Below are 27,320 nucleotides of genomic sequence, written 5' to 3' on the forward strand. Positions count from 1 at the left end.
GACCAATGGTCCCTGTAAGCTGTGGAGTCTTGTGAGCAAAAATTCTACTTTGTGAGCTACTGGCATTCAAGTTGTGAGCGAGCGATTTGGCCACTGCATCAATTAGTTTGCTCTGGAGCCATCCTTCCTGAGCTAAGACAAAAATGTGTGCGCCGGAGGCTAAAAAAACTGTGAACTAGCTCACACTAACTCAGCTTAGAGGGGACGCTGCCGAGGACTAGTGTGGTATTGTGGCTGAGCTATGAACCAGAAAGCCCCCCCTGGTCTGAATTGCTTCTCTGCCACTGACTCACTAACCAGCCTTCCCGAGCAAGCTCTGTCCCCTCTACAATAGCACTGGCCTACCTTACAGGGTTGTTTGTCAGAGCTGCAATGTGATAACATAGGTGAAGTTTTTTTTTTCCAGAGGGGCTGCCGTGTTAGTCTGCAGTAGGAGAGCTAGATTTGCATTCAGGTTCACCTCAAGAGGCTGACGAGATTTTCAGGGCATACGCATTCGAGAACCAAAGGTCCCTTCAGGAGATACAGCTAGGTGAAGGTTGGCCTTTGTATGCCAGGGTTCCCCACCGTGGTCCCCATGGGCAGCATGGTGCCCGCCGACACCTTTTCTGGTGCCCACCAAGTGTTTTTAGGAAGTGGGTGGGGCCAAGTAGGGCTTTCGCCCAGCCAGGCTTCTGATTGGCTATTGGAGATTAGGTTGGCTGTGCAGATTTTTAAAAAATGTTGCTATGGCAGCAGCTGCCACCAAAGCACAAGGTTTCTGCACTGTGTGACTGAAGTGAAACTGTGGCCATCGCGTTGTGGTGGCCAGTTAGTTGCTCTGCCCCACTACGCCATGCCAGAATTTCAAACGTGGAAATCCAACAACAACATCCGTGACAAAAATAACGAAGAGTCAGTAAAGACATGTTGCAAAATTATTTACTGTAGCAATTCGGTAGAAAATTCTCTTCTGTTATTGCTCACATGCTAACGAATGCTGCGCAATGTAAACAGTTCGTTTCACAATATTTGCTTTATCTGAGCATGTTGCAATCACAACTCTTATCAATTACTGCTTATCAACTCTTGAAGGCAACCACTACACCAAACTTTATTGACTCTTCGTTATTTTTGTCATGGACGTTGTTGTTGGATTTCCACTCCCTCCCGTGATCTCTCATTTTTGGCTTCTGTAGAATTTCAAATGTGCCTGCAGGGTCAAAAAGGTTGGGGACTCCTGGTGTATGCAAATGCTGAGCGTTATATGTATTGGTGTTTATAAGAGGTGGGAGGTCAGGGAGGCTCACCTTGAGCTGAGGGCAGTGCACTTCGTGACACCTGGCTGTGGTCAGGTGGTTGATGGGACCATGTAGGTCCTGATTGGCCCCTTGTTTCACTTGACCCCTGCTGAGCTTGTAGCTGCAGTAACACACTTTGGCCATCTGCAGTGGTGGCACTCTGTGTTCCCTCTAAGCTGAGTTAGGGTGAGCTAGTTCACAGTTTTTCAGCCTCCGGCTCACACATTTTTGACTTAGCTCAGGAAGGAGGGCTCCAGAGCAAACTAATTGATACAGTAGTCAGATCGCTCGCTCACAGCTTTTAATGCTGGTAGCTCACAGAGTAGAATTTTAGAGGAAGCATTGTGCTACAGAAAGGAAGAAGGAGAGACTGGATTTATACCCCGCCCTTCACTACCCGAAGGAGTCTCAGAGCGGCTTACAAACTCCTTTCCCTTCCCCCTCCCCACAACAGACACCCTGTGAGGTAGGTGGGGCTGAGAGAGCCCTTTCGAGGACTGCTCTTGAGAGAACAGCTCTGAAAGAACTTGTGACTGACCCAAGGTCACACCAACAGTGGCACGTGGAGGCATGGGAAATCAAACCTGGTTCTCCCAGATTAGAGTACGTGCTCCTAACCACTACACCAAACTGGCAGCTGTTCCCTTTTGTGGAGAGCTGAATAGCGACGGACAGGGTGCGGTACCGGCTTGAGACCCTTAATGCCTGCTTCACACGTATGGCATCACAGTCTCTTTCTCTGTCCCTCCAGCTTTTGGGGAGTGTTTGACCCTATCCTGGGTTGGATCCTGATCTCCGCTCGGCAAGTTTTCACACACATGGGCTAAATATGTTGGCATGTGCTCTTATTCCCATCGGCTTTATCCCTTGATATTCTTACGGCCGTCTGCTGGACAAAGCTCATGTTCCCACCCGCCCTCTTCCACGCCAGGCTGTTGTTATGTTTTCTACAGCTGCATCTGTACACCTCTGCCCTTTGATTGGTAGCCAAACAGCCATGCCATCCTGTTATACCTGCAGGGATTTTTTTTTTAGATAGGTGCCTACCAGGGTGAATGAGGCTTTTCTGATTGGGGGAAGCTCCTCCCTGCAGTTAATTGAACGGCCTTGGAGAAGGCGGTGTTTCCAAATGAGCAAGAAGGTGGCCTCCTTTCCCCAGAGCATCCAGATTCATCTGACCACATCTGCTCCTTTCCCCCCAGCCTGACCGTGGAAGAACACATTTGGTTTTATGGACGTCTGAAGGGCCTCTCTGAACAGCAGGTCCAGGAGGAGACGGACCAGATAATACAGGACGTGGGGCTGCCCCACAAGCGACGGGAACAGACCAAGAACTTATCAGGTGAGCCTGGTGACAAGGGTCGGCAGGCATATGCAAGTGCCTTCCAGCTGCGACCGACTTAGGGTGACCCCAGCAAAGGGGCTTTCAAGGCAAGTGCGAAGCAGAGGTGCTTTGCCATCGCCTTCTCCTGCAGAGCCTTCTTTGGCGGTCTTCCATCTGAGTACCAGCAGGGCTGACCTGCTTAGCCTCTGAGATCTGATGAGACCGGGCTAGCCTGGTGTAAGATAGATTCAGGTGGGGAGCCATGTTGGTCTGAAGCAGGGCTCTTTTTGTAGAAAAAGCCCAGCAGGAACTCATTAGCATAATAGGCCACACCCAACAGCAGAAACTCATTAGCATATTGGGCCACACCCCTGACAGCACAGCTCATTAGCACATTAGGCCGCACCCCCATGTTACCAGAAGTGTGGTTATCTAGCCACACCCACCTTTTGCTTCTTATTCTGTTTACCTTGTTTGTTGTCAAAACCCAGGGCCTTTTTTTGTAGCAGGAACTCCTTTGCATGTTAGGCCACACACCCCTAATGTAGCCAATCCTAATGAGTTCCTGCTGTTGGGTGTGGCCTATTATGCTAATGAGTTCCTGCTGGGCGTGGCCAACTTGGGAGCCAGCCGGAACTCCGTTCCTGTGCGTTCCTGCCCCAAAATAGCCCTGGTCTGAAGCAACAGAATGAAGTTTGAGTCCAGTGGCACCTTGAAAACCAACAAAGTTTTAATTCTGGGTATAAGCTTTCGTGTGCACGCACACTTCTTCAGATATGTTGAAAATGACTTTGCCAGCCATTACATATAGATAGAGAGAGGGTGGGGAATGGGGAAGTTAGTTGCCAGGAAGGGTTACTTAGAGTCAAGACGCATCAGTAACTGAGCAATTATAGCTAAGATTGGATCAAAGCAGTTGGTAAGACGTGTGAATAGCAGCAAATTTAGCATGCAGATAATAAAAGAGTTAAACAGATGCGAGAACTGAGTGACTTAGCATGTGTAGTGAGGTAAGAACCCAATATCTCTGTTAAGCCCTGGGGGTTCAATAGTATCACTTTTGTATATATGTGCTTTTTTCTCTGGAAAGGTGGGATGCAACGGAAGCTCTCAGTAGCCATTGCCTTTGTAGGTGGCTCCAAGGTGGTGATACTGGACGAGCCCACAGCCGGTGTTGACCCGTACTCTCGCCGAGGGATCTGGGAACTGCTGTTGAAGTATCGTGCAGGTCAGAGCTTGCTGGCATCGGGGCCAGATAATGTGTGTGTGGGGGGGTATGTGTGAAGAAAGTAGATAAAGAGAAGCTTTCCTCCCTGTCCCATCAGATCCATGGGCAGCCAGCACAGTTCAAAACAGGACAGGTGAAAGCAGTTTTTCCTATGCAAAGCATCATTAACTTGTGGAACTCACTGCCCCAGGATGACCACTATTTCAGATTGCTTTAAAAGGGGATTAGACAATGTTGAGGAGGACAGATCTGTTACTGGATGGCTAAATGCAGCCTCCATGTTCAGAGGCAGTCTACCTTTGAAAGCCAGCTGCTGGGGCAATAGTGGGAAGGGTGGAGGTTTTGACACCTCTGTGCCTTGCTTGTGGAACGTCAGGGGAACTGTGTCAACCACTATGGGAAACAGGATGCTGGGCTGGATGGACCACGGGGCTGATCCAGCAGGGCTCGTTTTATATCTTCCGGGAGTCCAGGAGCACCTTAAAAGCTAACAAAATTTGTGACAGTGTATGAGCTTTCGTGAGTCACGGCTCACTTCTGAAGAAGTGAGCAATGACTCACGAAACGTTGTGCCCTGCCACATATTTTGTTAGTCTTTCAGGTGCTCCTGGACTCTTGCTCTTTTCTCCTGCTACAGACAGACTAACATGACTACCCATCTTGATCTGTCTGAAGAAGTAAGCAGTGACTCACAAGCAGTGTTCCCTCTATGCTGAGTTAGTGTGAGCTAGCTCACCATTTTTTAGCCTCCAGCTCACACGTTTTTGTCTCAGCTCAGGAAGGATGGCTCCAGAGCCAAGTAATTGATGTAGTAACCAAATAGCTCGCTCACAACTTTAATACCAGTAGCTCACAAAGTAGAATTTTTGCTCACAAGACTCCACGGCTTAGAGGGAACATTGCAAGAGCTCATATTCTGCCACAAATATCGTTAGTCTTTCAGGTGCTCCTGGAATCTTGCTCTTTTCTCCTGCTACAGGCAAACATGCCCACCCATCTTGATCTGTCTGTGAGCAGTGACTAACAAAGCTAACAAAATTTGTGGCGGGGAGGAGCTTTCTGAAGAAGTGAGCCGTGACTCACAAAAGCTCGTACTCCTGACACAAATGTAGTTAGTCTTTAAGGTGCTCCTCGACTCTTGTTCTTTTCTCCTGCTGCAGACAGACAAACGTGGCCACCCATCTCGATCTATCTGAAGAAGTGAGCCGTGACTCACGCAAGCTCCTCCCCTGCCACAAACTTTGTTAGCTTTTAAGGTGCTCCTGGTGTTTTAGCCTCCGGCTCACACATTTTTTGCCTTAGCTCAGGATGGAGGGCTCCAGAGCAGAGTAATGGATGCAGCAGCCAAATCGTTCGCTCACCACTTTAATGCCGGTTAGCTCATAAAGTAGAATTTTTGCTGACAAGACTCCACATCTTAGAGGGAGCACTGACGGGTACCCATCTTGATCTATCTGAAGAAGAGAGCAGTGACTCACGAAAGCTCCTCCCCTGCCACAAACTTTGTTAGCTTTTAAGGTGCTCCTGGAGTCTTGCTCTTTTCTGCTGCTAGTAAAGGTAAAGGTTCCCTTGCTCGAAAGTCAGTTGAATCCGACTCTAGGGTTGCGGTACTCATCTCTGTTTCAAAGCCGAAGAGCCAGCGCTGTCCGAAGACGTTTCCGTGGTCATGTGGCCAGCGTGACTAAACACCAAGGCGCATGGAACGCTGTTGCCTTCCCACCAAAGTGGTACCTATTTATCTACTTGCAATGTCTTGCTTTCGAACTGCTAGGTTGGCAGGAGCTGGAACTAGAGACGGGAGCTCACTCCGTCATGCGGCACACCCGGGTCTCGAACTGCTGAACTACCAACCTTCCACAGCCTGCAGTTCAGCGTCTTAACCCCTTGAGCCACCGCAGCTACAGACAGACTAACACGGCTACTCATCTTGATCTATATCTTCCTGTGTTTGCCTTGCACCAAAAGTGACAAACCTGTGAGACCTGAGGCTTCTGGAGTAAGCCTGAGCCCCCCCCTTGAGTGCCCCTGTCTCCTTCCGCCGTTTCAGGCCGCACCATCCTCCTGTCCACCCACTACATGGACGAGGCGGACCTCCTCGGCGACCGCATCGCCATCATCTCCCAGGGCCGACTCTGCTGCTGCGGTTCCTCCCTCTTCCTCAAGACGAAGCTGGGCACGGGCTACTACCTGACCCTGGTGAAGCAAGAGGCCGGCGGGGCTCGCGAGAGGGTGAGCGCGGCCAACGGCCTTGTGTCCACCAGTAAAAAGGTAACTCTGGGCCGTCCCGCGTAGATCTCAGGACCGTAGCAGCCTCTGCTTTGTGTGAGGATCCTAACGCTTCACCAGAGACAGGCAGAGAAAGGCGGAGGGGATTGTGGAAACCCCCAACTGCCTTTCTCGGTCCGCTGTGTCTCTCTGCTTCTCTGCTTTAGGAAGTAGGTGTCTATCAGGGTGGGGCAGGAGTCCCCAGCACGGTGCCCGTGGACACCGTAACACCCACCAACACAGAATGTGGACTTGAGAGCCAGTTTGGTGTCGTGGTTAAGGGCGCGGATTCTAATCTGGGAGAACCGGGTTGGATTCCCCACTCCTCCACTTGCAGCTGCTGGAGGACCTTGGGTCAATCACAAGTTCTCGCAGAGCTGTTCTTTCATGAGCAGTCCTCAGGAAAGCTCTCCCAGCCCCACCTGTGGGGAGGGGAAGGGAAAGGAGTTGGGAAGCCGCTCTGAGACTCCAAGTGAAGGGCGGGGTATAAATCGAATCTCCTCCTCCTTCTTCTCCTTCCTCCTCCTCCTCCCCCCAAGACCCGCCAAGTGTTTTGGGAAAGCAGACAGGGCCAGGTGGTGCTTTTGCTCAGCAAGCCTTCTGATCGGTCACCGGGGATTTGATTGTCTATGCAGATTTCTAAAGACCTCGTTTTGGCACCAGCTGCACAAGGACCTTCACTATGTGATTAAAGGGAAACTGCCGCTGCCATTTTGCGGCTGGCTCTGCCTCCCGTGGCAGCCATTTTGTGGCTGCCCCCACCCCACTTTGTCAGAAGTCCAAAGGTGTCCGTAGGCTCAAGAAGGTTGGGGACCCCTGGGGTAGGGGAAGCAGGGAACTTCAGCTTCTGGAGAGCATATAAGCCAAAATAGACCAGGTGGAGGAAGGTGGCGTGTGTGTGTGTGTGTGTGTGTGTGTGTGTGTGTATGAAAGCCTTATAATGAGTGACCCAGTTTGGTCCGGTGTTTAGAGTGGGCTTTAGCCTGAAAGTGTGGGTTCCTGTCTCACGTTACCTATACGGAGCACCACATTTCCTGGCATAAACCTGGGCACTTGGACTGCCTAACAGTCTTTTTTTAACAGTGCCACCTCTACAAGAAGCTGGGCTTTTTTTGATAGCTGCCCTTTTATTTTGGGACAATCCGCCCGAGGCTGGGTGGTGTGCTCCCTCTTTTCACTTGGACTGCCTAACAGTCTTTTTTTAAACAGTGCCACCTCTGCAAGAAGCTGGGCTTTTTTTGATAGGTGCCCTTTTTGGGGGGGACAATCCGCCCAAGGCTGGGTGGTGTGCTCCCTCTTTCCTGGCTTTTTGCAAGGTTCTGGTTATTCCAGAGAGCTTTTTTGTGCGTGTCAAGTAATAGTTTTGGACTGCCAAATATTTTGCTGAGTCCGAGTTGAGCACCCATCGGGACGTTTTCCGACCCTGCTGTGATTGTTGGCTTGCATTGGTAACTTGTGCAAATGCTTTGGAGTGTGCGGTTTTGGTTTTTTAAAACATTGTTTTCAAAGGCGGCTGCTCTGAGATTTTGGGGACGGGCAGAAGAAAAATGTTTTAAAATGAAATATAAATAGGAAAGCAGAGAGAGAGAGAGAGAGAGAGAGAAGGAGGGAGAGGGCTGGTTGAAGTCTCCTTGGAATGTTTGTTCAGGTTGCGCCCTTTTCTCTGTAGGATGATGACAATTCGGACAGGAGCAGTGATACGGGTCTGGGGAGCGAACAGAACAGCGAATCCAGTGCCTTTGGTGAGCAGATCTTGCAAGGGCTGGAATAGGCCTGGAAGGAGAAGGAAGGCTTGAGATCCAAGATGATTAGAGGGTTGGAGCACCTTCCCTCTGGGGAAAAGCGGAAGGGTCTGGGACTTCTCCGTTTAGAAAAGGGACAACTAAAGGGGGACATGGTACAGGTTTGTAAGTTTATGCACAGCGTGGAGAGACTTGACCAAGAGGACTTTTTCTCCTGCTCCTGAAGTACTAGAATTCGAGGGCATCCAATGAAGCTGATGGGCAGTAGGTTCGGGGCAGACAAAAGGAAATACTACTTTACACATGTGTGAAGTAAAATGTGAAATTTGCTGCCAGAGGATGTAGTGATGGCCACAGGAATAAACAGGGGATTGGACAGATTCGTGGAGGATCGGTCTATCAATGGCTACTAGCCATGGTGGCTGGAGGGAACCTCCACATTCAGAGGCAGTCAACCTCTGAACCCCAGAGGCAGGAGGCAAGGTTAGGGGAAGGCCTTGGCCTCTATGCTTGTTGGCTGTCCAGAGGAACTGGTTGGCCACCGTGTGAGACAGGATGCTGGACTAGATGGACTCTTGGTCTGATCCACCAGAGCTGTTCTTGTGTCCTTATGTTCATATCACAGTTCACCCATGATTAGAATGGGACTGCTTGTTTAAATGGGGGGCAAAGGGCAGATGGACACCCAGGTCCCCCTTTGTACAAAGTCAGGAGGACCCCCATCACTGAGAGCTCTGGGGATATCCTTGCCTGCAGGGCTCTTTTTGTAGCAGGAACTCCTTTGCATATTAGGCCACACACCCCTAATGTAGCCAATGCTCCAAGAGCTTACAGAGCTCTTCTTACAGGGGCTACTGTAAGCTCTTGGAGGATTGGCTACACTAGGGGTGTGTCACTTAATATGCAAATGAGTTCCTGCTGTACTTTCACTCTCCTGAACACGGAATGTGGACTTTTAACTCTCAGATCTTCTAGATATAAGAATGTCCCAACAACGTCAGTGTGAGGTAGGCCCAGTATGGGACTGCTTATATAGGGTTGCCAGTTCTGGGTTGGGAAATTCTTGAAGATTTTTTTTTTTGGGGGGGGGGGGCTGAGGAGGGGGGGATTTGGGGAGGGGGAGGGACCTCAGGGAGGATATGATGTCATAGAGTCCACCCTCCAAAGCAGCCATTTTCTCCAGGGGAACTGATCTCTGTATTCTGGAGATTTGGTGTAATTCCAGGAAATCTACAGGCCTCGCCTGGAGGTTGGCATCCCTAAGCTGTAAAGATGAAGCTGGACCTTTGGTCTGATCCTGCAAGGCTTGTCTGATGTTAATGCTTTCGATTTATTAATTGCTTTCCCCACGAGTGGGCTCAAAGTGATTTACAGTTACACTTTTAGACAGGGGACTAACAATGTTTCATAGAGGATAGGAAAGACAACATATAATTCATTTTAATTGCACATGCCGTAACTGCACGGTGGAAATGTCTCTGGCTTGGATCAGTCATGTCCCGAACGGCTGCGTCGACCGGCTTGATGACGTTGGGGCTTCAGGACCCATATGTCGTATCGCCACACTGCCACCGCCCTGCCGGAGCATCCCACTGCAGTGATTTTTGTAGCCGAGTAGTTTCTTCCGCCTTCCGATCCTGGAGCAGGACGTCCCAACCGACAGCTAACACCTTCCCACAGGGGAGTTGGTGGGAAGCCAGACCCTTGGTCCCTCTCTCTCAGTATTGTTTACTCTGCCCAGCAATGACTCTTGAAGGTCTCCGGCAGAGAAGGGTCATTCCTGAAACCCTCTCTGTAACCTGGAAATGCCTGGGGTAGAAATTTTCAACATAAAAAAACAGGCATCCAGTTGTTCAGCCACAGTCACCGCGCCCCACATAGTCTCTTGCAAAATGAGACCAAGGCTGCTAGCTCAGGATGCCAGGCTAGAATCCGGGAGACTTGGGTTCAAATCCCCCGTCTGCTACAGGAGCTCGCTGGGCAACCTTGGGCAGGTCACACATTCCCTCTGCCTGATCTTCCTCACAACAGAGTTTAGAAGAGTTTGGGAGCTTTTCTTTGGTTTAACTTGTAAACAACCTACAGCCGATGAGGACAAAACAAATCGTTGCACTAAAAGGCATTGGTAATGTGCACATACAAATAATTGGCCACTGTTTGAGGTTGTACTCCTGTTCTTTAGTACCCGCCTGCCAGTTAATCTCTCTGACCGATTTCCCACAGCCGCTGCTCTGCGCTCGCTCCTCTCTTTGCCCCGATGGCACGTGTCAATTTCCCACTCGAAGCCGCGCGGCTGCATTTTGACCCGCGGCTTTGCCCGATTTTGCCTGCGGTTTTGTAATCCTCAAAAAACAGGATCACGAAACCGCGGGGGGAATCGGGCGAAGCCGCACGTCAGAATGCGGCCACATGGCTTAGAGTGGGAAATTGACACACACCATGGGGCAAAGAGAGGAGCGAGCGCAAAGCAGCGGCTGTGGGAAATCGGTCTCTGTGTTGCAAAATCTCTTAATCAGAGGAGAACTAAGCTGGAAGCCATTTCGGCTGACCTCAGTGGAGAACAGCAATGTCGTATATACCTTCAATAAATAAACCAAGAAAGGCAAGAGAAACTTAATGCCACATAGAGACTAACAATCTGGGGCATTCCAGGTGGTCAGCCGTGTTGGTCTAAAGCAGCAGAACAAACGTTGAGTCCAATGGCCCCTTTAAGACCGACAAAGGTTTATTCAAGGTATACACTTTCATGTGCATGCACACTTTTTCAAATTTCAGATTCAAAGTCTAAATTTAGGGGGTATAAGCTTTCAGGAGTCAGATCTGACGGAAATTTGACTCTTGAAAGCTCACCCCCCCAAAAAAAAATCTTGTTGGTCTCTGCTACTGGGCTCAAATCTAAGCTTGTTCTATTGCCGACCAACATGGCTGCCCACTGAAACTGTCTTAATGCCACACACACAGCTAGCTATTTTAATTGCAATTAGACACAGTGGATGGCTTAATAGAATGTGGGCTCAGTGAATGTGCCTCCATGTCCAGATGCAGTCTACCTTTGAGGATCAAATGCTGGAGACAGACGGGGGAGCAGGTTTGTGAGCTCCCCGGAGGCGTTTGGCTGGCTGCTCTCGGAAAGGGGATGTCGCGTTAGAAGGACGCTCAGTCCGGTCTTCTTACGACTGCCCGGAGTGTGTGATGGCCCTCTGTCTGGCTCTTTGCACTCAACCTCTGCTCTCCTTTCTGGCTTGTGTACAGATGTGCCGCAGCTCACAACTCTGATCCAGAAACTGGTCCCGGGCTCGAGGCTGGTGGAGGATATCGGCCAGGAGGTCCTCTACGTCCTGCCGTACAGCGGTGCCAAAGAGGGTGCATTTGGGGACTTGTTTCAGGAACTGGACAGCCGCCTGGGTGAACTTGGCATCTCCAGCTACGGCATTTCTGACACGAGCTTGGAAGAGGTACCCTTCAAAAGATTTGTCTCTCTCCCTGTATTGTTGGTCCTTTCTGCATTTGCCTGCCACTCTGGATTTTTTCAGTGTTTGAAACGAGGCAATTTAAGTCCAGGGCAAAACAGCATCCAAATAACCCTGGGCCACAGCAGGCTGAAACCAGGCTGACCACTGAAGAGAGGGAATGTGAATAAAAAAAAGGTTGAACTCATTTTTAGTGCAGAATGGGAGGAAATCCTGGATTAAAAAAAAAAAGAAGATAAGAGATTGGATTTCTACCCTGCCCTTCACTCGGAGTCTCAGAGCGGCTTACAAAATTCCTTTCCCTTCCCCTCCCCACAACAGACACCCTGTGAGGGAGGTGGGACCGAGAGAGCTCTGGCAGAAACTGCTCTTTTTCAAGAACAGCTGTGCCAGAACTATGGCTTGCCCAAGTTCATCCAGCAGCTGCAAGTGGAGGAGTGGGGAATCAAATCCGGTTCCCCCAGATTGGAGTCCGCACACTTAACCACTACACCAAACTGGCTCTTAACCACTACACGAAAGAAGGCTGAATTCAGTTTTAGTGCAGAATTGCTTGGAGGACACCGCGGTGAGCATGGATTAAAAGGAGAGCGCAGAAAGGTCCATCGTCTTCTGCCAGTGAAGACTTTTTTGTTCTTTTCGGCATACTCCTGACAACTTCTACTGCCCTCCTCCTTGGATTTTGGTATTATGTGTGTTTATATTTTTTTACTGAATTGTTTTTATTGAATTACTTTTTGAATTGTAATATTATTTTATTGAATTATTATTTATATGCATTATGGTTGTTGTGGTTTTGCTGTTGTTATTGAAACATTTTTATGTTACCTTTCCATCCAGTGTCCACAAGGTGGCGAACCCAAAAAAAACAACAGTACAACATTTGAGCAATTAAAAACACAGTTTAGAAATCATAAAATAATTCAGTGAAAAACACAAAAGCGTTATTTTAATTTTTTTTTAATGTTCAGATGTTTTGATGTTTGCCACCTTGAGGATCCTGTTTAGGTAGAAAGGTGGCAGGGAACTGTTTCGAATAAGTAATAGAGAAAAGAAGGTTGCTGCAACAGCAGTTCATAAACAGGAATAAACAGCTTTAAAAGGGGATTAGATAGATTAATGGAGTGGCTACTATCAGTGGCTACTAGTCATGGTGACTGAGGGGAACCTCCACATTCAGAGGCACTAAAAGCCTCTGAATTCCAGAGCCAGGAGGCAACATCATGGGAAGGCCTCAGCCTCTCTGCCCTGCTGTTGGCCCTCCAGAGGAACTGGTTGGCCACTGTGTGAAACAGGATGCTGGACTAGATGGACCACTGGTCTGATCCAGCAGGGCTCTTCTGGTGTTCTTATGAAGGCCTCGGCCTCTGTGCCCAGTTGTTGGCCCTCCAGAGGAACTGGTTGGCCCCTGTGTGAGACAGGATGGTGGACTAGATGGACTACTAGTCCGATCCAGCAGGGCTCTTCTTCTTCTTTATTTATTTTATTAAATTTATATCCCGCCCTCCCCACTGTGGCAGGCTCAGGGCGGCTAACAACATACATATGAATATATACATTAAAACATTATGACTATATACATTATGTTCTTACCAGGGAAAGTCCTCGGCCTCTCTGCCCTGTTGCTGGACCTCCAGAGGAACTGGTTGGCCACTGTGTGAGACAGGATGCTGGACTAGATGGACCACTGGTCTGATCCAGCAGGGTTCTTCTGATGTTCTTATGAAGGCCTCGGCCTCTATGTCCTGTTGTTGGCCCTCTAGAGGAACTGGTTGGCCACTGTGTGAGACAGGATGCTGGACTAGATGGACCACTGGTCTGATCCAGCAGGGTTCTTCTGATGTTCTTATGAAGGCCTCGGCCTCTATGTCCTGTTGTTGGCCCTCTAGAGGAACTGGTTGGCCACTGTGTGAGACAGGATGCTGGACTAGATGGACCACTGGTCTGATCCAGCAGGGTTCTTCTGATGTTCTTATGAAGGCCTCGGCCTCTATGTCCTGTTGTTGGCCCTCTAGAGGAACTGGTTGGCCACTGTGTGAGACAGGATGCTGGACTAGAGCGACCATTAGTCTGATCCAGCAGGCTATTCTTATGTTCTTAATGCCTATCTCTGGCTGGTACAAAAGCACCAACAGCTGGATTTTACAAGACCCAACAAAGGCTTGCAAAGGCAACTGCTGAAGGTGTGTCCTTGTGGGATGGGGGAAGTTTCAGAGTCCAGAGTCTAGTGAAAGATCGCTTTTAGCAGCTGTAGAGGAAGCTGAATCCAGACCACAGGGATTTGTGTGCTGTTCCAAACTTTGTTTTATTTTCTTTTTCCCTCCCAGATCTTCTTGAAGGTGGCCGAGGACACTGGTGTGGATGCAGAAGGTAACTCCCAACCTGACTATCAGCCAGGCTCAGAGCTAGAATTGTAGATGGGGACTCAGAGGTCATCCAGTCAACCCCTTTCCAAAGGGTCTTCCAACCATCACCTCCCATCAAGCCCATCAGCCTCTCATGGGCCCTGTTGAGAACCCAGTAAGCTTTGGTCTTTAATTGCGGAGTCCTGGATTCAAAACTCACTCTCAGCCCAAAAACTGATTGGCAAGGTACTTTTCCTCAGTGTTAGTTCAGAAAAATATTTGTTTATGTGGGCCTAATGTGGAATAACTCCTTCTGTATATCACCTGGAGGAGGAGCCTTCAAGAAGGATTTTAACAGGAGGAGAATGGGAGGAAAATGGTAAAACTCAAATAGGTTTGCCTATTACCAGAAACTTTCCTGTAATTATTTATTTATCTATCAGATTTCTACCCTGCCCTCCTAGGTGAGGCCAGCTCAGGGCGGCTTACATAAAATCATCACATAAAATTACAGTAAAACAGTTGAAACATTGCTAAAACAATTAACCATCTGAATTAATAAGTGCTAGTATGTCGTCATTACATTTAACAGTGGCTGCAGTACTCAGTTCTGTGTTCACATAGCTGGCTCCTAGACTTCTTCGGTGTCTTTACCGTGTCCGTTTTATAGGCCCGGGAACAATGAGGCTGCAAGAGCTGGGCCTGGTTCCTTGTTACTTCCAAGTTTTAAACTGTTTGAACATAAGAACATATGAGAAGCCAATGTTGGATCAGGCCAACGGCCCATCCAGTCCAACACTCTGTGTCACACAGTGGCCAAAAATACCAGGTGCCATCGAGAGGTCCACCAGTGGGGCCAGGACGCTAGAAGCCCTCCCACTTTTGCCCTCCCACCGGCACCAAGAATACAGAGCATCACTTGCCCCAGACCGAGAGTTCCTATCTGTACCTTGTGGCTAATAGCCACTGATGGACCTCTGCTCCATGTGTTTATCTAATTCCCTCTTGAAGCCGTCCGTGCTTGTAGCTGCCACCACCACCTGTGGCAGTGAAGTCCATGTGTCAATCACTCTTTGGGTGAAGAAGGACTTCCTTCTATCCGTTCTAACCCGACTGCTCAGCAATTTAATTGAGTGCCCACGAGTTCTTGTATCGGGAGAAAGGGAGAAAAGGACTTCCTTCTCTACCTGCTCTATCCCATGCATAATCTTGTAAACCTCGATCATGTCACCCCTCAGACGTTGTTCCTCCAAGCTAAAGAGCCCCAGGTGCTGTAACCTTTCTTCATGGGTTCTTTCTTCATTGCTTTTGCATTTTTATCTCCCAGTTGACTAGAGGGGAGCTGCTGTAGCAACGGGAGCCAGTCCCCCTCTTGGTTGGTGGTGGGTGCTGGGCTTATACTGAGAGGAATCCCTGGGGGTTCCCTGTGGCTTCCGAGTTCTCCCATGACCAATGTTCCCTCTAAGCAGTGGAGTCTTGTGAGCAAAAGTTCTACTTTGTGAGCTACTGGCATTAAAGTTGTGAGTGAGCCATTAGGCTGCTGCATAAATTAGTTTGCTCTGGAGCCGTCCTTTCTGAGCTAAGACAAAAATGTGCGAGCCAGAGGCTAAGAAACTGTGAGCTAGCTCACACTAACTCAGCTTAGAGGGAACACTGCCCATGACCCAGCCGGGCACTGACCAGCCGATTCCTATTGACCGTCCACTGTTCACCTCACTGGCACTCTAGTATGTGCTCCCAGCTCTCCTGTCAAAACTGGCAATGCGTCTTCTGCCACGTCTTCTACGCAGGTGCTGCTGAGGCTCCTAAGAACTTCAGCACATCTACGCCAGCCTCTGGTTATACTCTCCGGACCCTCAGCGAGGACACTGAGACAGCTGATGCCGAACCAGGTAAGCCGGGTTGGGTTGGGTGGCAGTTGGGTTGGCGTGTTCTTTGGCTCTGGCATGCACCAGGGGCTCAAGTCTCGAACGAGAGATGGCAGCAGCGGCGTATCCATCCAGCCGCCTTCTGGCGCGTGGGGCTGGCTTCCCATGGGGCTCTGAGCCAGTCTGGTGTAGTGGTTAGGAGCGTGGACTCTAATCCAGGAGAACCGGGTTTGATTCCCCACTCCTCCACGTGCACCTGGCTGGATGACCTGGGACAAGCCATAGTTCTGTCAGAGCTGTTCTCTCAAGGGCAGTCCTCGAAAGAGCTCTCTCAATCCCATCTACCTCACAGGGTGTCTGTTGTGGGAAGAACCCTCCCCCTCCCCCTCCCCCGCCAATCAAATCTCCAAGGACCAATAGCCCCGCCTGGCCCCGCCCACTTTCACTTGACAGGTGGCCTGAAAGGTGTTGACAGGCTGCACGATGCCCACGGGCACCATGTCGGGGACCGCTGGTGCAGCACGTGGCTAGTCCTTATGGTCATAGGGGAAATTCTGAAGTCGTATGGGAAGTAGTATGTGTGTGTGCCCTGAGAGCGGGAGGGCTTTTTCGTACTTTGAAGAGCTCCTTGAGTTTTCTACAGCTGTGTTCTACTTTCAAGCCAGGGAGCTAGATAGAACAGTGGCCTGACTCTGTGTAAAGCAGTTCCACGGGTTCTCTTTTGCAGATCCTTGTCCAAACTTTGTGTCTTCTTTAGAAATGTTTGTCTTGGAGTCAGAACAAGGCATCTGGTTGCATTTTGCCTAGAAACATGATCAGTCAGGCTTTTCAGTCCACAATACCGATTTCCCCTCTTGTTTCCTCCTCCTGTCTAAAAGTCTCACTGGCTGAGAATTCTCTTCTCTGAATAAAGTGAACCATTGCGGGCTCACACCAAGATAAATGTGCTAGTTTTCAAGGGGCCACAAGATTCTTCCTCTGGGCTTGGTTCAGATACGCAAAACCCATAATTTATTTTAATAACCGTCAGTTTTGAAAACAGGGTTCAGCTTTTGTACGGTCACTCCGATCCTGGCTTCACCTCAGCAAATGTTGGTTTCCCGGCATTTGGCTCCGTAGCCAGAGAGTTTGGTGCTAGTAAAGAAGCCAGGGTTAGGTCCGGAGCAGCTGCATTCACAGACTGTACAAAACCGCAGTTAAGGCTATCACCAGCAAATGAACCAACATCAAACCCCAGTTTTGGATCCTGGTTTGGTGGTCCCTAACTAACCATAGTTAATGTAGAACAAATTTAGAATCCAGTGGCACCTTTAAGACCAACAAAGGTTTATTTAAGGTATGAGTTTTCATGTGCAAGGCACACTTTTTCAAATCCATTGGAATGGCAGATGAGGTTCCAAATTTATAGACAGGGATTTAAGAGCACATTGACATGTAACATGATGATGTTTAAGTTATGCAAAGCGAAAAACTAAATAACAAGGTTCTAAGGTCAACAAGTTGTAAAGCAATAAATGTGTCACAATAGCAGATGAATGTCTAAAGGTGTTTTTTTCTAATTGTGGGAAGTAACAGTATCTTAATTATCTCCTCTGAGGCGTAGAGGGCACGTGGAGGGCACTTTGGGCTGGATGTAATGTTGTCAGCAGACATCCATTCAGTGTTCTAATATACTATTCTGAAAAAGAAATACACTAAAATATAGAGGATTTATAGCTCTTGTTGAGAATACATATGTGAGGACTGAATGTTAGCTTTATTTAACTTCACAGGGCTCTTTTTGTAGAAAAAGCCCAGCAGGAACTCATTAGCATAATAGGCCACACCCAACAGCAGAAACTCATTAGCATATTGGGCCACACCCCTGACAGCACAGCTCATTAGCACATTAGGCCACACCCCCATGTTACCAGAAGTGTGGTTATCCAGCCACACCCACCTTTTGCTTGTTATTCTGTTTACCTTGTTTGTTGTCAAAACCCAGGGCTTTCTTTGTAGCAGGAACTCCTTTGCATGTTAGGCCACACACCCCTAATGTAGCCAATCCTAATGAGTTTCTGCTGTTAGGTGTGGCCTGTTATGCTAATGAGTTCCTGCTGGGCAAGGCCAACTCAGGAGCCAGCCGGAACTCCATTCCTGTGCGTTCCTGCCCAAAAATAGCCCTGCTTCTTAATAATATATATTTATTTAATGATATATAGCAGCCAACACCCAAAGAACCCCATTTTGGGTTGTTCCTTAAACGTTAATTGTATTTGTTAAAATTTGGAAATGTTTCCCCATCTGTTGGTATTGCAATATGTTAACGTAGTGCCTCTGTTTAGACCTGGGGTCCCTTACCTTTTGGAGCCCGTGGGCACCTTTCAAATTCTGACACAGGGTGATGGGCACAGCCACAAATAGGCCTTTGGAGGACGTGGAGCTTGTGCACGTGCTCACACCGCAATGACATCACCCAGAAGTGACATCATCACACTGGGCACGTCATGCAGGGGACGCTCTAGCATTCGGCCAAAAACTCTGTGGTCACCATAAATCCAATCTCTTCTCTCTTCTGAGGTGCTACTGGACTTGAATTTAGCTGCCCTCTGAAAATATCAGACCCTGTTTGTCCCGGGTGAAAAATTTGGCAGTCTGCCCTCTGCAGCAATGGTCCCTCTGAGCTGTGGAGTCTTGTGAGCAAAAACTCTACTTTGTGAGCTACTGGCATTAAAGTTGCGAGCGAGCGATTTGGCTGCTGCATCCATTAGTTTTGCCCTGGAGCCGTCCTTCCTGAGCTAAGACAAAAAGTGTGTGAGCTGGAGGCTAAAAAACGGTGAGCTAGCTCACACTAACTCAGCTTAGAGGGACCATTGCTCCGCAGGGGGTTTGGCAGGTGGTGGTGGTGGGGGAAGGGTTCACCCGGGCAGCCCTGAAGGCAACAAAAGACTTCTTCTCTCCTAACCTCTCTTCTCTCTCTTTCTTCCTCCTTTTCTCCGTCTTTCCGCTAAGTCAAAGGACGCAAGAAAGGTAAACGGTTTGGGATGGGATGAATCCTTGTCTCTCAGACAGAATTGGCGCGCTTGGGATGCAGAAGTGCTTTCGAAACGTAGGAGCTGGCTTGGAAAGAGGGAGAGGGTTTCTTGCCAGGCCGGGAGAAAGAGTCTTGTTCGGGCTGATCTCTCTCTGATGATACATCTTGTCCCAGAAAGCACAGCCGAAGGACGCAGAAGGGCAAGTCGGCACTGAGGTCCCAGCCCCTGACTTAGGGTCCCTTCCTCCAGTGACTGGCTGCTGCTGGTGGTTAGTGGGTTCAGAAAAGCCGTGCAGGTGGCAGCCAGGTTCCACTCACAGGGCGGAGAAATCGGTTCCTGACTCTTTCTCAGTGTCGCAGGACCAGGGGTCATCTTGTAGAAAAAGAGGTGCAGGAGCTCATTAGCATAACTTATTTGCATATGCCACGCCCCCTGACATCACCGGAAGTGTGTCAGAAGGCAACACCCACCACTCAGGCTCCACTGGACTGTTTTGGATTGCTAGCTATTTGGGGGGGGGGGACATGCAGATCCTTGTGCTCCTCGTGGTCCGGGGCTGCTGGGAGCAGGGGGCGGGGCTTGTTGCATGTGGCCGCCCCCTGGGCTCTTTACTGCCGGAGCTCTGCTTCTGTGCGCTCCTGCAGGAACTGACCCCTGCGCAGGACCCAGCGGCAGTTCGAGGCTTGAGGTTCTGGAGAAGATGACCAAACTCCTGCAAGAAGAAGGAATCGTATAAGAGTTTAAAAGGCCCTTTGGGGGGTGTTCTTTTGAACTCTTCTGAGAGTTTCACACTTTTAAAGAGAGTCCATCAAGCAAGCTTTGCAGTCTTCCCAGAGTCTCACAGCATTCCTCCTTCTCACAAGAGTTTCGCCACCATTTTGGTTTCCATTGCCGGTACTGATTTTCGAAGGCACCGGGGCAAGTGCAGATGCTGGATTTCTGATTCCCTGTCCTGTTTGTCGGTTCACATGATAACACTAAAACTGGAAGGATTGGGCGGGGGCTGTGGCTCAGTGGAAGAGCCTCTGCTTGGCATGTGGAAGGTCCCAGGTTCAATCCCCGGCATCTCCAGTTAAAAGGACCAGGTAGGAGGTGATGGGAAAGACCTCTGCCTTGAGACCCTGGAGAGCCACTGCCAGTCTGAGTAGACAATACTGACCTCGATGGACCAATGCTCTGATTCAGTATCAGGGACTGTTACTGTGATAAGTGTACTAAACCAAATAATACAATACTGCAAAAATCAGAAAATATATGCTGTTTAAATAAGTTGAATGCCATTTGACTGTAACTCGCCCGAAATGAATGTTCTACTAGCAATTGTGCTTTGTTATTGACCTATGAAGAAAAAATATGTCAGCATCAGGCTTCATGTCTACTCTTATAGATGAGACAAAAAACTAGAAATTATCTATAGAATCTTTTTTTTAAAGCCCCCGGAGGGGATTTTTTTATTGATTTTTAATCACTACAAAAAACTACAACAGAAAAAAGTGAGGGGGAAACTACACATACGGGAGAAAGTAAAGTACCCACTACTATCTAAAAACCCAAGAGAGGAGATCCTCCAACTAGCTTTTATACATCCTTTTTATGAACTGTGTCAAACTTTTAATTTTTTTTACCCTCCCAGTTTACATTTAACTGCCTAATAACAGTGCCCCCAATCATCCCCAGGAACCAAAGTTCTCAAAGGCACAATTCAGAGTCCTTCAGCCTTTACTTCTTCTTCTCTCTTCTCTTCCGCAACTTGTAGGGACTTTTTGGGGCTGCTGCTCCCTGCTCATCAGACGAACCAATTTCCAGGTCGCCACTGGACCTGTTGTCCTCTTCTTTTTTCTCATCCTCTGACCTTCCCAGCTGTTCCTTTAGAAATTCTTGAGCTTTCAGAACAGAGTCAATCTTTTCCTTCTTCTCTTTGATCTTAAATGTTACGCCTTCTGGAAATAGCCATTTGTATCCAATTGAATTTGTTTGGAGAAAGAGCACAAGTTCTTTATATTTCTTTCTGCATTGTCTTACGTCAAATGGAATATCCTTTAGCGTTCTCACAGCATTCTCCCCTGCCTTCAGGGGCGTTGCCGCTACTGCTTTCAGGATAGCATCCCTGATGTGCCTCTTCGAGAATCTTACTACAATTTCCACAGGCAGATAGAAATTATCTATAGAATCTTGTTCAGAAGAAGGAATGTCGAAACAACACAGGACATTCCGGAGCACGTCATTAACATCATTTGCTTCGTTAAAATCCACTTCTGTTTATTTGAAACTGACTGTATTTTTGTATTCCAACCTTGTTAAAAAAGCAGATCACTTTAACTTATTTCTGATTATTTAGTTTAGCGCACTTATCACAGTAACAATCCCTGTGTAGTCTTCTGTAGTGTAATACCTGTTTGCTTAACTCCACTGATTCAGTATCAGACAGCTTCAAATCTGTTAGTGTGTACCAACGACTAACCCACAAAAAACATTAGCAAGGATTTGGGAGGGGCTCAGTGAAAGAGCCTCCGCTTGGTGTGCAGAAAGTCCCAGGTTCAATCCCCAGCATCTCCAGTTAGAAAAAGGACCAGGTAGGAGGTGATGTGAAAGACCTCCCTGAGACCTTGGAGAGCCACCGCCAGTCTGAGTAGACAATGCTGACCTTGATGGACCTGATTCAGTATAAGGCAGCTTCATGTGTTAAGTTAAGTAGTCTTTATTGGCATGGAAAAAAATTGATGCAAGTTAATACAGTTTAATAGGTAAGTTAAAACCACAACATACATATAGATAAAGGTAAAGGTTCCCTTGCTCAAAGGCCAGTTGTGTCCGACTCTAGGGTTGTGGTGCTTATCTCCGTTTCCAAGCCGAAGAGCCAGCGCTGTCCGAAGACGTTTCCGTGGTCATGTGGCCGGCATGACTAAACACCAAGGCGCACGGAACACTGTTACCTTCCCACCGAAGTGGTCCCTATTTATCTACTTGCAATTTCTTGCTTTCGAACTGCTAGGTTGGCAGGAGCTGGAACTAGAGATGGGAGCTCACTCCGTCATGCGGCACACTTGGGTCTCGAACTGCTGAACTACCGACCTTCCACAGCCTGCAGTTCAGCGTACATCAGTGTAAATATAAGACTCTTTCTGTGAGATTCCCTTGGCGTACCTTGATAGCAGAGTCAAGAAACTTAGCCACCTTCTCCGTGGCATTAGATGAGAAATCATTCAAAAGTCTATCAACCTCAAATGCATCAGAACAGTCCCTCATCCTAACTAGAACAGAGTATAAATGCATGTAACATAAATCTGTATACAGGTGACGATAAAGAAGAACATGAGTGATTGACTCAGCACATTTTTGATTACGAGGGCAGGATCCGGCCGAGTTAGGCTGTCTTATTAAATCTGCCATAAAAAATAGCAGAAGGCATGGCTTTACACCTGATGAAGGGCAGCTGCTACACCTAGGTTAAGCCTCCTCCACTGAGGAAGGCAGCAATGGCTAGTGTTGGTGTACTGCTGCGAGAGAGGGGAATCAGTGGACAGATAGATTTCCCCGTCCCAAATTTCACAACCCTTCTTCATGGACCTCTGCACATCTGGACAGGTAGTTTCATCCCTCCATTAGGTATCAACCACCTCTGCTTCCTTATAGTTCTGTATTGTGTGTGTGCAGGGCCGGATTTAGACTTGCTGAGGCCCTAAGCTATACAAAACCCAGAGGCCCCCTACTGTTTTAAATTACATCAGCTGGTCTCAGAAAAATTTAAAATATATACGCCTTTTTAGTATTTGAAATCATTTTTTATATTGTGTTTTTATTTGAGGCCCCAGCAGGTTGCGAGGCCCTAAGCTGTAGCTTATTTAGCTTATGCGTAAATCCGGCACTGTGTGTGTGAGTGTTTGAATATTGTTTGTATGCTTGAGAATGTTTAGTAAAGAAATCATTATTTTAGTCACCCAGTTTCCATGTCTGTTCCTGGGTTCTTGGGAATTCTAACTCTGGTATACACAGGTCAGATCCTACAGATAAGCCAATTGCATATTAATAATTATAATTCCCCATCTTTATTAAATAATAGAGGAATTTGGCTAACAAGATAGACAGCTTCATGTGTTCATTGTGGGGGGGGGGGGGGCGCATTCCAGTTAGCTGGATATTTTGTGACACCGTCACTCTTCTGGGCCGCAGCACCCAGGTCGATCTTTGTAGTCCGCTGTTCGGTCCTGGGAGGCTCGGCTTTCCTCCTCTTATTTTCATATCAGGATTTTGGGTACCCTGGTACATGGCAAGCTGTGAAAGTGCATGGGCGGCGTGGGCAGGGGGGGAGAGGGGAGGAAGGGTTTCTCTTCGGAAGCAGCCCCCCCCCCCCCCCCCCCGCCCGCCCCGCATCCCAAAATTACAAAATGAAGCCTTCTGACAGGAATTAAGGGGCGCTTCTGAGAGCAAAACAATTTAAAAGCGGCAAATTCCCTCGCAAGCCAGAAGGAGCCGGCTAAGCTGTCTGTCGTGTCCCCTGCTCTTTCACCAGCCGAGGAACCAACGGAGACAGATCTCTTGCGCGGCGTGGGTGCCCAGGATTCCGGCCACCTGACGGGCTGGGCACTGACCTACCAGCAGCTGCATGCCCTCTTCACCAAGAGGTTCCTGTATGCCCGGCGTAGCACGAGGGGATTTCTGGCACAAGTAGAACACCTTTCTTTTTCCGCCTGAAGAATTGGGGGGGGGGGGCTCGATGGGTTTCTGGGCCTGACCCTTTCCGGGTTCCCTTTCCAGATAGTGCTTCCTGCCCTCTTCGTCTGCATCGCACTGCTCTTCAGCCTCATCGTCCCGCCCTTTGGCAAATACCCGCCGTTGCCTCTCACGCCCTGGATGTACGGGCCCCAAACGACCTTTTTCAGGTATGCCTTTACTCTCTTCCCGCAGCTGAGTGGGCAACGGGCAGGCTGGTAATGGTAGTCAGTGCTGGTTGGGAGGAGAGAGAGAGAGAGAGAGAGGGAGGATTTATACCCCGCCCTTCACTACCCAAAGGAGTCTCAGAGTGGCTTACAAACTCCTTTCCCTTCCCCTCCCCACAACAGACACCCTGTGAGGCAGGTGGGGCTGAGAAAGCTCTCTCTTGAGAACCGCCCGTGAGAGAACCAGAGGAGAGGAGGAGATTGGATTTATAGTCTGCTTTTCACTACCCAAAGGAGGCTCAGAGCACTTTACAATCCCTTTCCCTCCCCCTCCCCACAACAGACACCCTGTGAGGCAGGTGGGGCTGAGAGAGCTCTTTCAGGAACCGCCTGTGAGAGAACAGCTCTGAGAGAACTTGTGACTGACCCAAGGTCACACCAGCAGCTGTACATGGAGGAGTGGGGAATCAAACCCGGTTCTCCCAGATTAGAGTCCGCCACTCCTAACCACTACACCAAACTGGTTGGTGCCTCACGGAATTCTTGGCGGTGCTAGGAGGAGCTCCGCGCTGGTCAGAAAGCGTCCGTCCCCCTCATTCATTCTGTCAAATCTATCTGCATCCTTCATCCATCTACCTAGTTCTTCTCCTGTCTTTCCTCCAAAGAGCTGCCTGTGGCGTACATGACTCTCCAACTTCCGCTGATTTAGCAGAGCTGCCTGTGGCGTACATGACTCTCCCCCTCCGCTGATTTAGCCTCACGCCAACTCTGTGAGGTAGATTAGGCCAAGAGAGAAAGAGAGCGACTGGCCTAAGGTCGCTGAGAGAGTTCGTGGTTGAGAGGGGGAGGGTTATGGATCTGGGTCTACCCCCAATTCTAATCAAACACTTTAGCCTAGGGGTCCTCAACATTTTTGAGCCTGTGGGCGCCTTTTGGAATTTTATCACAGTGTGGTAGGCACAGCTGCAAAATAGAGGCTGCAAAACGGGTGCCGCAGGAGGCAGCCGCAAAATGGCTGCCAGAGCTTACCTTCAGTCACACAGTGACGGGTCCTTCTGCTGCGCAAGCAACGTTTTTTTTAAAAAAAAATCTGTACGGCCAATCAGAAACCTTGCTGAAGAAAAGTCCTTTCTGGCCCCGCCCACTTTCTGAAAACACTTGGAGGGCACCAGGTAAATTGTTGGCACCACATTAAGGACACCTGGCCTAGTAGTTTATGGTTTATCTCTCCACTACCCAGTGTGTCCTCTTCTGGAGACCATTTTAGAACTCTGCTATCGACTCACATTCTGCTGCGCAAGCAACGTTTAAAAAAAAAAAAAATCTGTACGGCCAATCAGAAACCTTGCTGAAGAAAAGCCCTTTCTGGTCCCGCCCACTTTCTGAAAACACTTGGAGGGCACCCCGTTGAGGAGCCCTGCTGTATCCACTATAACTCTGGTTGTTTTCTCCACCGCCCACCCAGTGAGGACTCCCTGGGCGACGCAGACTCTGCTCGACTCCTGGAAGCCCTTCTGGAAGAGCCGGGCTTTGGCACCAAGTGCGAGAGAGACTCCTCGGAGCTGTGAGTACCCCTGAGGTTTCCTGAACTGCTTAGGCGCGTTATTTCTGAATTAGTGTTGGAGACACGCCCCACTCACTGATGTGGGCAGGATCTGTGATTTTGGAGAAGGCAAGCTCAGAGAGCAGTGTCTCACGCAAACAAGTGGCGGTCAGCTCAAGAGTGTGGGTAATTTTCGTACATCTCTGCGTTCTGAAGTTCATCGGAAGATCCAGTCTTCCTTGATGCTCTGGTGCAGTCGAAGATTCTGTTTCTTGGCGGAGACCCATTGAGCAGTCAGAGCAGTAGGTCATGCAGAGACACGGCAGCCACCCTCTTTGGGTGTTTCCCCTGGCTCCAAGGAAGCCTTTCATGATTTCATTTGCCTCTCGTGACAAATCAGCGTTTGCGCCTCCCGTTCTGTGTTACGCTTATGGCGGCGCCCTCAAATCCTGACCCAAGACCTTGCTCTCCTTCTGCCCCGCTTGCCTTGAGGGTGTCAGGACGCAGTCATGCTCGCACGCTTGGAACTTTGTGAACCCGGAAGTGCCCCCGTCTCTGGTGGAAGTTCTTCGGAATGGCAACTGGACTCTGGGAGACCCCTCTCCGGGATGCGAGTGCAGTTCCCAGGTGGCTCGAAAGATGCTCCCCGATTGCCCGGAAGCGGCCGGAGGGCTACCGCCCCCTCAGGTAAACCATGAGCTTTCCCTGTAGTGGCAGAAAAGAGCAAGAGTCCAGGAGCACCTTAAAGACTAACGGAAGTCCCTTTCTGCACTCTCCGTTTAACCCATGTTCACCGCGGTGTCCTCCAGGCAATTCTGCACTAAAATCTAATTTGACCAGAGGTCCATCAGTGGCTGTTATCCACAAGGTATAGATAGGGGCTCTGGGGCAAGAGATGCTCTGTCTTCTTGGTGCTTGGGGGGGTCAACAGTGGGAGGGCTTCTAATGTCCTGGCCCCACTGCTGGACCTCCTGATGGCACCTGGTATTTCTGGCCACTGTGGGATACAGAGTGTTGGACTGGATGGGCCTTTGGCCTGATCCAAAATTTGCGTCTCTTATTTTTTTATGACCTTTTTAATCCCGGGCCCCCCCCCCCCAATTCTGCACTAAAATAGAGTTCAACCTTCTTTGTATTCTGTGTTCCCCCCCCCCCATTCTGCATTTCATTCCCTCCCTTCAGCGGCCAGCCCGGTTTCAGCCTGCTGTTGTCCCGGGTTATTTGGATGCTATTTTGCCCTGGACTTAAATTGCCTTGACTTGAACCCTTTGAAACTGCGGAGTAGCAGGCTAATGGGGAAAGGATTAAAATTTGTGGCAGGGGATGAGCTTTCGTGAGTCTCTTCTCACTTCTGCCACAAATCTTATTAGTTTTTAAGGTGCTACTAGACTCTTGCTCTTTTCCACTGCTACAGACAGACTTAACGCGGTCACCCATCTCGATCTGTCTGAAGAAGTAAGCAGTGACTCATGAAAGCCCTTAACCCTGCCATAGATTCTGTTAGTCTTTAAGGTGCTACCGGACTCTTGCTCTTTCCTGCTGCTGCAGACAGACTAACGCGGCCACCTGTTCTTGAATTTTCCCTGTGTTTTATAAATCTTCACTGGTGGGGGAGAGGAGGGCAGGACGGCTCCAGCCAAGGTGTTCTGAACCTGTGCTGTCCAGACCTGCCTGCCTTGGCCATTTATTTATGTATTATTTTAATATATTCTTTTATTTTAGAAAGCAAAATATGCTATAGAGGGGATACAAAAGGAAAAGAGGGATTGTATTACAAATTATATATATCGAGATTATTATACATTGCAGGGTATATAAAACAAAAAAAAAGTACATTTTTCTCCCCCAACATCCCCTCCATTGTAGTTTTAAAGACATTTTCGGTAGGATACAGAAGAAGAGAAGAGGAAGAGATTGGATTTATACCCTGCCCTTCACTACCCAGAGGAGTCTGAGAGCGGCTTACAAACTCCTTTCCCTTCCCCTCCCCACAACAGACACCCTGTGAACAGCGTTCCCTCTCAACTGAGTTAGTGTGAGCTAGCTCATGGTTTTGTAGCCTCCAGCTCACATTTTTTTGTCTCCGCTTAGGAAGGAGGGCTCCAGAGCCAACTAATTTATGCAATAGTCAAATTGCTCGCTCACAACTTTTATGCCAGTAGCTCACAAGGTAGAATTTTTGCTCACAAGACTCCACATCTTAGAGGCAGCATTGCCTGTGAGGTAGGTGGGACTGAGAGAGCTCTGACAGAAACTGCTCTTTTTCGAGAACAGCTGTGCCAGAACTATGGCTTGCCCAAGGTCATCCAGCAGGTTCAAGTGGAGGAGTGGGGAATCAAACCCGGTTCTCCCAGAATAGAGTCC

General features: G+C 48.9%; 1 protein-coding gene across 1 annotated transcript in view; it reads left to right on the plus strand.

Moving 5' to 3' along the window:
- Positions 1–27,320, plus strand: part of LOC107121240 (ATP-binding cassette sub-family A member 1-like) — a gene marked incomplete at its 5' end in the record, with an annotated part of 112,876 nt that overhangs the window by 29,389 nt on the left and 56,167 nt on the right. Inside the window, 11 exons of the mRNA XM_015424127.1 lie at positions 2,483–2,622; positions 3,695–3,832; positions 5,880–6,100; positions 7,767–7,839; positions 11,092–11,294; positions 13,637–13,679; positions 15,445–15,546; positions 23,047–23,201; positions 23,292–23,416; positions 24,879–24,953; positions 25,457–25,643. Of these exons, the coding sequence (XP_015279613.1) occupies positions 2,483–2,622; positions 3,695–3,832; positions 5,880–6,100; positions 7,767–7,839; positions 11,092–11,294; positions 13,637–13,679; positions 15,445–15,546; positions 23,047–23,201; positions 23,292–23,416; positions 24,879–24,953; positions 25,457–25,643 (1,462 nt within the window). The remainder of the gene's footprint in view (positions 1–2,482; positions 2,623–3,694; positions 3,833–5,879; positions 6,101–7,766; positions 7,840–11,091; positions 11,295–13,636; positions 13,680–15,444; positions 15,547–23,046; positions 23,202–23,291; positions 23,417–24,878; positions 24,954–25,456; positions 25,644–27,320) is intronic.

This window comes from Gekko japonicus, unplaced genomic scaffold (genome assembly GCF_001447785.1).
Source record: "Gekko japonicus isolate JY-2015 unplaced genomic scaffold, Gekko_japonicus_V1.1 scaffold2477, whole genome shotgun sequence".
In the NCBI taxonomy this organism is placed as follows: Eukaryota; Metazoa; Chordata; class Lepidosauria; order Squamata; family Gekkonidae; genus Gekko; species Gekko japonicus.